Consider the following 13,718-nt stretch of genomic DNA (forward strand, 5'->3'; position numbering starts at 1 on the left):
TGCTCGGCCCCGGGTTTGCCCTTGAATTGCCACAGAAACCTTTATCCGCTTTATCACGGGCCCCTGGGGAACGTCGGTCCCCCTGATAATCATATGAATGATGTGCTGAGGTTTTCCCACTTCGCTTCCCCTATTTGCCTCTCTTTCTTCTCGGGTGAGGTTTTTCCGAGTGTTTTGTCATTTTCTCGGCATATACTCCTATTGGTGTGGGAACTTACACCAATGTATTAAGTGTTGCATGAGACCATATCAACGGGAATAGGTTCTAGTGCAACCTCAGGGTTTTGTGGTGGTACACCATTACCTAGAACAACTGCACCATACTCTCTACGGTCTTCGAGACCATTGTTGTCATGTGTGTTTACCGAGTTAGACATTTTGACCTAAAATCAAAGAATTTTGGACAAGAAAAAGTGTGAAAGATAACTTGCATTTTGTAGTAAGCAAGCAAGAAAACAATCACTATTATTCGTAGCCCCACGGTGGGCGCCAAACTGTTTACCTTGAAAATGGTAGTAACAATTAGATTTTATTTTGTGGTTCTAAAAATATGCGATCTATTTTTATGCTAGTTGTTAGACAATAGATGCTAAGTGAAAGATTAGAAAATAAGATAATAGCTTGTAGACAATGTAATAATCAAACCGAATGGCTGGAAATCGGGGCCTCGAGGTCGAGTCGGATGCCCAGCTAAGGGCATTCAATAGAGGATTAACAGTTACGATAAATTCGATGGAGGCTCTTTATGACCAATAATGAGCAATAAATAAAGAACAATTAATGAAATGTAATAAATATAAGTAAGACAATAAATGTAAGCTATATGATCAAATAGAGAGTATGTTTGAGTTAGAGAACAGAGAATGTTCTTGTATTGGATGTAGTGTGTAGTATACCCCCCATTACAAAAATGACAAGGGTTCCCTTTATATATGAGGGGAAAATCCCAATATGACACATGCGTAATTATTACATAAAGTAGCCAGTACAACCACTCAATCAGCCTGGTACATGCTGTCACTATTTGTGCAGGCATTTTCAGAAAAATACTGCTCCTAGGGAACTGCCCGCTTACTTGTGATAACCATCAGTTCGTTCTGCCCAGACACCGGTCATTAAGAATCCTCGAAGACTTCGAACCCTGAGCTATTCTTCGAGCCCTTCGAGGTGAAATTACGTAATGCCTCGCCGATCGTGAAATTGGTCTTTTTGATTTTAGTCGCATACAATTTTATTAAGATGTGACCGAACCCACAGGGCTACTTATGTATCTCCTCTTAAATGGGAATCAGGTCAAGCGTAGTTCAGTTACGTCAAATGAAAAAATGCAAACAATCTTAAACATAGTATCTCTTGACTACATCTGAATTGATAGGTTTTGGACAAATCTCTCTGTCCCTTTCTGCAAGTATAAGTGCTCCTCCTGTTAGTACTTAATGAACCATGTAGGGACCTTGCCAGTTGGGTGAGAACTTCCCCTTGGCTTCATCCTGATGTGTGAAGATTCTCTTTAGCACCAATTGCCCCAGTGTGAATTGCCTTGGTCTTTGACCTTTTTTGTTGAAAGTTGTTGCCATTATGTTCTGGTAGAGTTGACTGTGAAATACTGCATTCATTCTCTTCCTATCAACGAGAGTTGGTTGTTCATAGCGGCTCTGTACCCATTCTGCATTGCTGAGCTTATCTTCTTGTATGATTTTTAGAGAAGGGATTTCTACTTCGGCAGGGATAACCGCTTCAGTACCATAAACCAGTAGGTAGGGAGTTGCCCCAGTTGATGTGCGAAGTGTGGTACAATATCCAAGCAAAGTAATTGGAAGCTTCTCATGCTATTGTTTGTAATTGTCTACCATTTTCCTCAATATTTTCTTGATATTCTTGTTGGAGACTTCTACAGCTCCGTTCATTTGGGGCTTGTATGTTGTGGAGTTCTTATGCTTGATCTTGAATACTTCATACATGGCCTTCATTAGATCACTATTGAGATTTGCTGTGTTGTCAGTGATGATACTCCAAATAGACAAACAATGCGGTCCCGAACAAAATCCGCTACAACCTTTTTAGTTGCAGCTTTATAAGATGTTGCTTCAACCCATTTTGTGAAGTAGTCTATGGCCACCAGAATGAACCTATGCCAATTTGAAGCAACACATTCGAATGGGCCGATGACATCCATACCCCAAGCGGAGAAAGGCAAGGGTGAAGTTGTTGTGTTGAGTTTGTTGGGTGGTACTCCTATCATGTCAGCATGTATTTGGCATTGGTGACACTGCTGAACATACTTGATGCAATCTATTTCCATAGTCCTCCAGAAATACCCTGCTCTTAGTATCTTCTTGGCTAAGGTGAAACCATTCATGTATGGTCCACAGGTTCCAGTATGTATTTCCTCGAGCAATCTGGATGCCTCCTTGGTATCGACAAACCGTAGTAATCCCGGGTCTAGAGTCCTTTTATATAGAATTACCCCACTTTGAAAGAAATGGTTGGCTAACCTTCGAAGCTTGCGCTTCTGAGTGTGGGTAGCAGCCTATAGGTATTATCCAATTTCTAGGTATTTTTTGATGTGATTGAACCATGGATTTTTGTCGATCTCTTCTTCAACACGAGCGCATTAAGCCGACTGCTCATGGATTCTTATTGGGATAAGATCAATGAAGTTCTTGTCTGGGTGTTTTATCATGGAGGACAAAGTGGTTAACGCATCTGAAAACTCATTCTGAATCCTTGGAACATGTTTGAACTCTATCTTTGCGAACCTCTTGATCAATTTTCGTACACAGTGCAAATATGGCAATATTTTAGTGTTCTTCATATCCCATTCCCCTATAACCTGTTGCACCAAAAGATCTGAATCTCCGATTACCAGAAACTCCTAAACATTCATGTCCATGGCCAACCTAAGCCCCAAGATGCAAGCCTCATATTCTGCCATATTATTGGTGCATGGAAACCTGAGTTTTGTGGAAACCAGATAGTTTTTGCCGATCTCTGATACTAAGATAGCTCTGATACCCACCCCTTTGAAGTTTGTTGCTTCATCGAAGAACATTCTCCAACCATCATATGTCTCGGTGATATTATCTCCTACAAATGATACCCCCTTATCGGGAAAATACATTTTCAATGGTTTGTATTTTCCGTCCACGAGATTTTCTGCCAGATGATCTACCAATGCTTGCCCTTTGATTGCTTTCTGAGTTACGTAGACAATGTCAAACTCACTCAACAATATTTTCCACTTTGCTAACTTACCTGTAGGCATGGGTTTCTGAAAGATGCATTTTTGCGGATCCATCCTTGATATGAGATATGTAGTGTATGGAAAGAAATAATGTCTCAACTTCTGAGTTATCCACCTCAGAGCACATCATGTGCATTCCAGCAAAGAGTACCGGGAATCGTAAGGTGTGAATTTCTTGCTCAGATAATATATTGCTTGCTCCTTTCTTCCAGTTTCATCATGTTGTCCCAAAACGCAACCAAAAGTCCCATCTAATACAGACAAATAAAGCATTAGAGGTCTTCCTGGTTTTGGTGGGACCAGAACGACCGATTTAGACAAATACTCCTTGATTTTGTCGAAGGCGTTTTGGCATTCTTCAGTCCAGCTTATTGCAACATCTTTCCTCAGCATTTGAAGATTGGTGCACATATCATAGTTGATTGTGCTATGAAACAGCTGATGTAATTGAGACGTCCTAAAAAACTCATCACATATTTATTATTCTTTGGAGGTGGAAAGTCTTGGATAGTTTTGACCTTTGACAAGTCTAACTCAATACCTCAGCGACTGACGATGAATCCTAATAGTTTTCTAGTAGGGACTCCGAAGGCACACTTTGCAGGATTCAGTTTCAGATTGTAATTTCCAAGCCGGTCGAAGAATTTCTTCAGGTCTGCTATATGATTCGTACTACTTTTAGATTTGATGATAACATCATCCACATATACCTTTATTTCCTTGTGTATCATGTCGTGGAAAGTTGTTGTAATGGCTCTCATGTAGGTGGCTCCAGTGTTCTTCAGACCAAACAACATCATTTGTAACAGTATATCCCCCACGGTGTGATGAAGGCTGGCTTTTTAGCATTCTCTTCATCCATCCAGATCTTATGGTATCCGGCGAAGCAATCCATAAAGGACTGGAGTTCATACTTGGCACAATTGTCAATCAATATGCGTATGTTGGGCAAAAGGAAATCCTCTTTGGGACTTGCTCATTTTAGATCTTGGTAATCAACACATACTCTAACTTTCCCATCTTTCTTCTCAACTGTCATAATATTGGCCAACCAAGTCGGATATTCGACCATTCTAAGAACATTGGCTTTGATTTGCTTGGTGACCTCTTCCTTTATCTTTAAACTCATATCCGGCCTGAACTTTCTGAGCTTCTGCTTTACTGGTGGACACATGGGATTAGTGGGTAGCGTGTGAGCCACTATGGATGTGCTCAAACCAGTCATATCATCATAGGACCATGCAAAGACATCTTTATACTCTTTTAGGAATTTGATGTACTCTTCCTTCTTTGACGGTGATAGGTGAATGCTTATGCGTGTTTTCTTGACCATTTTAGAATCCCCTAAGTTAACTGCCACTGTTTCCTCCAAATTATACTTTTGTTTGTTTTCAAAGTTTTCCACTTCTCTGACAATTTTCACAGGTATTATATCTTCTTCCAGATCATCTGAATCACTATCCTTATGTTGCGTTGTCTCATTACATGTCACAGTTGTAGGTTCATCGGGATAAGTAATAATAATGTTGAAAAGATAATGTAAAGAATAATAGTAAATACGAAAAGCAGTAACACATTAACAAAATCTTAAAAACATCAACAAGTGCGGCTCGATGACTCAAGCAATTATATCAAAACAAATACTGAAAATGTCTCAAATGCTTAAAATTATTTTTAAAGTAACTCATGCTAATTTGCCAGGCTACCGAGGAACTCGATGGGCCCGGGATGGTGTAACAATCTGGTTCTTGAGAACAACTCTTTTCACCACGGTCTGAATGGTAAGGTCTTCTTCCTCCTCCTATTCAACTATTGCACTGCAGTCTATATCTTCTTTATCTAGGAATAGCTTCCTCATGCCATCTAAGACTACATCTTCCTTAGATCCCCACATCATATCAGCTTGATGATATGTCTGGTGCAGAGGTGGTATCGGTTGTTCCAGTGGATAATAAGGACCACGCCATGGTGGTGACCACTTCTAGTATTCTTGCCAAGTATATTTATATCCAAGCCCAAAGGTTGTGCCATGACGCTACGCTTGTACGAGTTTGTTGATCCCTTGAAGGTTTTTGCCGAGACCTTTGCCAGGGTCATACCCTATCCATAATATTATGCTTTCTATCTTGTTGCTCTACCATCGGTCCTTTTTAATTGCGTGGACTCACTCTGTGCGATGGTATGGTTCTCCACCCATCTTTTTCCTGCTTTCGATGACTGGAACGGTCTAATTGGTGTAGATAGGGTTGCTTACATCTGCATGAATATTCACCTCTTGATAATTCCATTCAAACTTCACAGCCTGATGCAGGATTAAAGACACTGCTCGGGCAGCACATATCCATGGTCGTCCTAAAAATAGGTTGTAAGTAGCAGATATATATATCACTTGGAACTCGACATCAAACCAGGTCGGGCCCATCTTTAGGCTGAGGTTGATTTCTCTGATGGTGGATATTTGAGATCCATCAAACGCCTTCACATTCATGCTTCCCATCCTTATCTTGTGCAAGCCTTTACCCAATCTCTTCAGATTAGTTAGTGGGTATATGTTGAGACTTGAACCCCCATCTATCCGAACCTTGGCGATGAATCTATCCTCAAATTGTACCATGATGTGTAGTACTCTGTTGTGACTTAGTCCATCTGGTTGTAATTCATGGATCACGCCCAACTATGCCTTATAAAAAGGACACACGGACGTTGCAAATATAATCTGAGTATTTAGCCCACATTCAAACCCACAAGGAATTAACCTATCATTTACTTTCGTTAAACGTACTAAACTCCACGGAATCAACTTCCCAAACGTTGTTAATAACAATTGATGGTATCTCTACTAACTAAGAATGAATGTAATTAAACGGCTTAAAACTAACTATGAATTAGTTGTAAATAATTAAGAGAAGGTTCTAAGGCTATGATTTTCCCTATTGATGGAATCCCTCCCGGTTATGCTTCACATAAAATCACCAAATCATCTCTATCAATCATGAGCACTCCTCTTACCGTAAATCTCTCCCGAGTAATCACGATAATTTACTAGACGCACTCTTCCGAAATACACTAGCTGGCTTTGTTTATTACAGCTCACTTTAGATTGCACTCAAGGCTTCGTTATCCCTAATACTGCCTTTAAACTCGCAGTTATAGATCCCTCTTATACTTTGGGAGTGGTGTTGTTCAACAATTACCTAAATATTTACTCTCTCTTGAGTTATGCACACTAAATAGGCACAACTAATTGAGGATCCTGTTAATTAACTACAAGAAACACGTAGTTGAACAAATAGAGATTAAACTGGCAAACTATATTAACATAATCAAGAAGTTCATCCTTCAATAGGTTCCATCAAAACCCTAGACTAAGGAATTAGCGACTCATGACAAAACAAGATGAAACAACTAAATTAATCATAATGGGTAATTGTAAGAAATTAAAAGAGATAGAAAAACTCTAATGTTTGGTTGATCTTCTCACACTTGTTCTTTCTCCAAGGTATTCTAAAAACAAGCTTCCCACCAATCTTGGGCGAGTTTCTAAAGCTTATAAGGGTTTGGCAAAAGTTCCCCGAATTTACACTTTGGTACCCAAATTTTCTAACGCGTGAACAGTGCACCGCGGTTGCGGCAAGACCGCGGCTCGACCGCGGTGGGAGCTGAACATTCTACCTCGAGCCTTTATCTGCCACGGTCGTGGTGGAATTTGCTCAGGCCATTTTCTCACTTTTTTGTGATCGGGTACTTCTCAAGTGGGCGTTTTCTTCACCTTATTGCCTCCAAAACACTCTATGGTGCTTCCTCACTTAGAATATTCCCTGCGAAACAAAATAACACCATTTAGAGCATTTTGTTCGCAATTCACCTATAAAACAACAATAAATCATGGTAATATTAAGGTGTAAATATCATCTATATAGCCTAATATCATTCATCCATATGAAAGGTAATTTTGTGGCTCTCCAATACCTGCCCGACCATGTTAGCCATCTCCCCACTAGTGGTGTTGGTACATAAGCTTCACTCAACACCTTCATCAAAGCATTCCTGTATGTGTCAGAGTTTGCAACAGTGACAAGATGGATATCTGAGCGGGAGTTTTGTTCAAATGGTCCACAACAGAGTATTCTCTTGCTTGTAATTTCCTCTAAAGGTCATCAGTGCCAGTCTCGACAACAAGCGGCTTATATATAGCTTCTTTGCTTGTCCCTCCCAGGTTATCAGGTGTATAAACTCTGCCAGTTCTAGTTAAACCTTGTTCCGTACCTGTTTCCTCCATTTTTGTTTTCCCTTTCTCCTTGCTTCCGCAACATAGCCCCACGGGATGTTATCAGACTTGTAAGATTGTGTAGGAGCTACCATCACAGTAAAGGGTATAGTTACCTAGACTTCAAATGGTGCTTGGGTTTGTACCACAACTAGTGTGAGGGTGACTGAAGATGTTTTTGAATCATCTCTCTCTCGAATGAGTTAGATTGACCCCTCCGAATCCCATTCCTTGTCAGTCTCTATCACATTCACTCCCTAACCTCTATGATCCGGGAGAGGATTATTACGAACATTTGGTACATCTTCCTTTGCCTATATGACCTTAGTGTCAATCAGTGTCTGGATCTTGTTTTTCAGTGTGTGACACTCATCAATGGTATGACCCTTCATGCTTGAATGATAGGCACATGTTTTGATGGGGTTAATCCACTTGGAAGAATTCTCCATAGCAATGATCGGGTCCAACCCTACACCACTACAAAGTGGCAAGAGAGGTCGAAGCAGCTTTTACCCGAGATGGTCGATATCGAATCCACAGGGAGCTAGATTGTTTGGGATTTGGATTCCTATCTAAACTAGCAGTGGCGTAGTGCTATTTATTACATTTCCAATCATAATTGTTCGTTTGTTGCTTCTAATTTTATGCTAATAAGATGCTAAATTAAACTAAGAGTAAATGCTTGTAAGGTTTTCTAAATGGATAACAAGGTACTAGGGAAGTGACTTTCTCCTAGGTGAATATTTGACGGGATCTAAAGCCTAAGGCAAAGTTATTATGTTGGGGATTAAGATATAGCCAATGCACGAAACTACTCACTCTATACCTCTCGGTAGCTTTAGTGACTCTGCCCTAATTGACTTTCTCAAGACCAATTGGGTGTCAAAATTGTGCAAGTAATATAGGCTCAAGTCGGGTATCACTATCTCTAGGTTTAACCCTTTAATTGGGGCTATCAATCTCTTGATTACACCTTAATTCCTTGTTAGACTGATTTTCCTTGACTCAAGTTCTCTTTCTCAAGAAGAACCCAAGTCAAAAAGGCACAAATTAGTGTTTGCAACCACTAATTCAACATGAAAAACACAAATCAGTCCAAATATCAAATACCCATAAACACATAAGCCTTAAAACAAAAGACCCATCAAATACCCACACTAGAGTTGAGCCACAACCCTAGCTAATGGGTCTAGCTACTCATAATAATGGAAGAAAATAGATAATTAGATGAATAATAACCCATATAATATGTTTACAAGCTAAGAATTAAAGATTCAATGTTGAACTAGCCACAAAATTACTCAATATAGGTCCAAAATGGCCTTCACGTGCTCAACTACGAATTAGATTCTAACAGATACCCTAAAAATGTGAAAAGAAAGTATTTATGCAAGGCCAAATTTTCTGGACAAAAATACCCATGGCAGAGGTATCGCGGACCGCAAAAAATGCACCACGGCCGCGATGAGACGTTTTGGCTTGACTTTTCATTCTCTACATCTTGCCACCGCGGACTGCATAAAATGCTCTGCGGCCGCGGTGGCTTCACTGCGGTCTGCACAAAATGCTCTGCGGACCGTGATGGCTTCCAATCATCCAAACCCCTAGATCTTTAAACCACATCTCTGCGGACCGCATAAAATGGATTGCATCCACGAGAAATCCTCTGCGGACCGCACTACTTGAAGACCCAAAAGTGGACCTCTCTAAACTTATCCACCGCGGACCGCACTAAACGATCTGCAGCCGCGGTGGGTCTATTGCAGCTGCAGTGGATTTTATGTTGCTGCAGTGCCTTTACTTGTTCTTGGTACTTGTGCAGGTTTCACTCCTTTTTGAGCTGGTTTTGACTACTTGTCACTTTTTTGACCAAACCCTACAAACAAGCACAACATGTAAACTTTCAGGATTATCTGTATATAGTTTAGTTCAAAACTCAAGCAAAAAGGAGTATAAAATAGACTAGAATCCCTAGTTATCAACTCCCCCAAACTTAAGTTTTTGCTTGTCCTCAAGTGAACAAAGTAATTCCCACATCCTTAGGAATAAAACCAAGAAAATTCATCTGACCTAAAGTGACCTCATCTAGCATCAATTGGGACTAACAATTGCCCTCAATTCAAATGAATCATTAACAATATTCAACCTTTTAAACACCATGGTTTTAGTGCGACACAAAAGCATCAAGAATTGACTCAACTCATCAAAGAAACTCTTTCTACCACTTTGGTCATTGTGGAACCCAAACTCATACTCCTCACTCTCCTTTAAGCAAATCTCACTTTTAGATTGTAGCACTCCGAATGAGTATTATGGAAACACACTCATCTCTCTCAAAGAAAGGTCACAAGTCCAGCTCTAAGTACCATAAGCTTTCCCCTTATGTGAGTCACCACTAATGTAAGCTTCATTCAACTCAAGATCATATAGGGCTTTTGTAGAGATATAGTGAAGGCTATTGGTTCAGGGTAGGAAATATTTGGTCTAAGTAGGTTCCATCTTCCCTTAAGCAGTTCATTTGCTTCATTTTGGCACACATTCTCTTGACTTTTTAAGTCATTTACTTCTTTCTTAGGGGTTAGAGAAATACACTGTCACTCTTTCTTGTTCATTTCAAAACATTTTCTCCTCTCTAAACTTTCCACACCTTTCATCTCTTTACTTTTATTGAATCCCTTCATTTCTTCTACATTGTTCATTCTTTTTGACTTTTTGCTTTTCTTTCTTTTCATTGCCTTTCCTTTTCTTAATTTTGTACCTTTTACCACTTTGTTGCATTCCTCGTCTCTCCCACCAAACTTATGCTTTTTCCTTGTGCTAAGGAAAGATCGGGTTCCAAGAGAGGTTCTTTTTAGAAAGGGTAAAGGCTTGTATCTTGTTTTTTTTAAAGAAAAAGGATTACGGCTTAAAAGGGTTGACTAGGGGTATTATCATTGGTAGGCTATGGAAGTTTTGAACATACCATTCGGATCAAGGAGAGCCTATAATCACCTCTCAAGTCAAACTACACTTAGAATTTCGCCTAGACAAATATTCAGGGCAAGTTCTAGACTAATGGCACGGGACTTGGACTAGCAATTCAATTTTTCACCACACAAGCTATAGGATTGTTAAATAGATAGAGTCGGGGTCCCACCACAACCTTAGCTAAGATTAGAGCAACACGAATGGTTCCGAAAAACCACTTGATGATTATCGGCCAACACAAGAGTCTCAAGGTCGTAACTTTCACCATCATATACAAAATAGTTTGTTTTTGACCATAAGATCAAAGGCAAATGTGTTAGGCCTAAGTGGAGCTTTGCTTGAGGCACTATTACTCATTAGCTACTATTTACACAAAAAAACAAAAAGAAAAAAGACTCAAACTCTTAAGAAGGTTGTCATGCCATCCATCATCGGGAAGAGCCACCCGGTTCACACAAATTCCACCTTTGGAAAGAACCATGGCATTAAGAAAACCAAAGGCTTATTGCACGCAAAACTCAAAATAAGAAGCTACGAAAATGAAGTAAGAAGCTATGAAAGAAAATGATGAAATTAAAATGAATATGTACAATAGGGGATTTCGACGAATATACATAAGGGGGAATGAATATATACATCAGAAAGTAACTTAATATACAGACCAAGGTTGCAAAGTACGAAAAGTGCAATAAACTAGTAAAATTCTATACATACCAAAAGTAAAAAAGAAAGCATAATAAATAGAAAGAAGTATCATATTTACAATCCAATATCATCAAAATAGGGCTACCCCCTCAAAAGAAAGCTAGCATTGTCTTTAATGCTAACTAACCAAAAATAGCTCAATAAAAGATAGAGAGTAAAGAGAAACTCCATATTGGCCCTCCGTCTACATAGGATCATAAGCCTGGGTCCCTGGGTCCTGTGACTGCTTGGGAACCTGTGACTGGATCCCGGTATCATGTGCCTGCACTGGGACCTAAGGTTGCTCTAGGGCCTAAGGCTGGCTAGAAGAACCTCCCTGCGGGTCCTCCAACTCTATCACTACATCATAAGCTCGGGGGATCACTCTCTTCCTCTTTGCTGGCCTCTCCATCTACTGCTCCAACTCAGGCTGGGCTACTGGAACCGGGGCATACAATAGCATCTCCAAGGACAAGCGATCAGCGACATTCGTTTTCTCCACTTCGACCCTCAACTCTTTCACATACTCATTTGATGCTCGAGTCTTTCTCAGCTTCTTTGTTTCCTTAGTCAGCTCCTTCAGTGCTTTCCATTAGTACCTACAGCCTCTAATATCAATTACTGGTTCTTCAAGAGCTTTTTCTTTTTGTCCAAAAGCCCCTTGAGAGTCTCCTCCACTGATGATGGAATATGTGGTTGTGGGGTTACGGACTGGGCTTCCACCAAACTAGAAAGTACAGATAACTTAGAAGTAGATGCCTGCATCTAGTTGTTGATACTGGCAAGGGTTTGGCTCAAATGGTGGCCAATCAATGGGTAGGCTAAGGATGAGGGGATATCTGGAATAGTGGCAGTAGAAGGTCCTAGGCTGATGTCTGGTGTAGCTGAGGGAGGCTAAGAATAAGCTAATACTACTACTGACTCTTCAGAATGGCCAGTAGAAGCAGTGGCTTTGCCTTTAGGATCTTTGCCTTTAGGGTTGTCATCACCTTTGAGGCTGTACCAGGAGAAAGGCATCTTTGGCTTCACTTTCACATCAAACTTCCTTTTCTCTACATCTTGGTCCTCAAAGTACATTGTCAGGAAATTTGGGAAGGGGTAGGATCTATCACCTTCATTCACCACCCTTGTGATCACACTGGACATAACATTCCCGATGTTGATGGGGTACCCCATCATGATAGAAGCCACCAATATTGCCCGGGAGATAGGAAGAGAGTTCTCATGAGTAGTGGGGTCCAACCTGCTGCATACGAACGTTTTCCACCCCTTTGCCTGAAAGTTCAATGTTCTGATCAGAATATGGACTCCTGATGTCAACCATGTTGGGGTAGTACCCGAGAGTGCCAAGTACTCCGCTAACCATGGACGGGCTGCCTCATCCAATGTTACCTTTTCTAAGTATAATGTTTCATCTTCCTCTGGAAAGCCCAGGTAGTCATTGATTGTCTTCCCATCAAAATTCACTGTCAAATTCCCCACCTTAGTCACTTTCGTGCCCTTTTTGATGTGGGCAACATTAGCATATAACTCCTTGACTAGGTGCTCATTTGCCTCCTCAAAGTTGCCTGTAAAATAGTCCCATCCCGGTCTCTCTCTGAATTGCCTCTGCACATTAGGGTTGTGAGGCAGAAGATCCTTGTCAATGAATCTCCGTTAAAATATCAACTTCCTCTCAGGCCACCACTTTTAGAATTTGTGGTAAGTAATCTCACTGACAAATCTTCTTTTCCACACCTTAGGGTTTCTAGTTCTCTCCACACCCCCGGGTTGTGGCACACCCCCTCCCTCTTCATCCGGAACCTCATCATTGACGGGATCCTCTCTAGGTGATAAACCAGTAGGTGAAGCAGATGCTGCACTGTCACTACCCTCAGTTGAGCGCTCAGATGAATCAGAAGAAATTAGAACTGAAGCTTGAGCAGTAGGAGTTCCCGGAGGTGTATCTCTCAATCTGTGCCTCTCCGGCCAGTTAGGAACATACTCTAGCACTGAATCGGAGTCAGATGCTTCCCAGGAGGGAAAATACTCACTTGCCTCTGAATGGGAAATAGCTCTATCTGCAACCTTTATTGACTTTCTGGTGTCCTTGGTTACCTGCCGGACTTGGGGGGTCAATTTGATCATTCCTCGTCCCCTACCCTGGGAGGACTCTCCTTTGACTTTCTGTTTAACACCTCCGCCTCATCATTTAACCATTGTCTACAAATGGAATTCAGTTAAAGCTTGTTAGTATCACAATGCAAGGAGAAACAATGAAGAATATAATTGCAGACAGCTAACTTCAGACCGCATAAAAAGAAATGCGGCCGCAAAGAGACTACCGTGGACCGCACAAAATGGAAACGCGGCCCGCATTGAGGGGTAAGAATATCCACTCTCTGATTCCAGGCACCACAGACCGCAAGAAATGTTGTGATGCCATGGTATGGCACTGCAGACCGCAAAAAATTGACTGTGATCGCGGTCCTCAAGATCAACCTCTCTAAAGTTTACCACCGCAGTCCGCACAAAATGGCATCGCGGACCGTAGAGAGGCACCGCGGACCGTAAAAA

At 40.9% G+C, this 13,718-nt stretch overlaps 2 protein-coding genes across 2 annotated transcripts; both read right to left on the reverse strand.

Moving 5' to 3' along the window:
* Positions 1–1,433: 1,433 nt before the first annotated feature.
* LOC138879422 (uncharacterized) lies at positions 1,434–2,359 on the reverse strand. Its single transcript, XM_070159030.1, has 2 exons — positions 2,057–2,359; positions 1,434–1,829 (listed from the first exon to the last, which is right to left on the reverse strand). Exons 1-2 carry the CDS (start codon positions 2,357–2,359, stop codon positions 1,434–1,436), a joined length of 699 nt encoding a protein of 232 aa, XP_070015131.1.
* Positions 2,360–2,614: 255 nt separating this feature from the next.
* LOC138879423 (uncharacterized) lies at positions 2,615–3,265 on the reverse strand. The gene is made up of 2 exons (XM_070159031.1): positions 2,972–3,265; positions 2,615–2,833 (listed from the first exon to the last, which is right to left on the reverse strand). Exons 1-2 carry the CDS (start codon positions 3,263–3,265, stop codon positions 2,615–2,617), a joined length of 513 nt encoding a protein of 170 aa, XP_070015132.1.
* Positions 3,266–13,718: the final 10,453 nt, after the last annotated feature.

This window comes from Nicotiana sylvestris, chromosome 10, assembly GCF_000393655.2.
Source record: "Nicotiana sylvestris chromosome 10, ASM39365v2, whole genome shotgun sequence".
Lineage (NCBI taxonomy): Eukaryota > Viridiplantae > Streptophyta > Magnoliopsida > Solanales > Solanaceae > Nicotiana > Nicotiana sylvestris.

Excerpts from the sequence above, each read along its gene's own strand:
- LOC138879422 (XM_070159030.1), bottom strand. The coding sequence starts at position 2,359 with ATGAATGGTTTCACCTTAGCCAAGAAGATACTAAGAGCAGGGTATTTC. Across the intron at positions 1,830-2,056 it reads ATAAAGCTGCAACTAAAAAG|CATGAGAAGCTTCCAATTAC; the intron begins GTTGTAGCGGAT and ends TACAAACAATAG.
- LOC138879423 (XM_070159031.1), bottom strand. The coding sequence starts at position 3,265 with ATGCCTACAGGTAAGTTAGCAAAGTGGAAAATATTGTTGAGTGAGTTT. Across the intron at positions 2,834-2,971 it reads AGATCGGCAAAAACTATCTG|GTTATAGGGGAATGGGATAT; the intron begins GTTTCCACAAAA and ends TTGGTGCAACAG.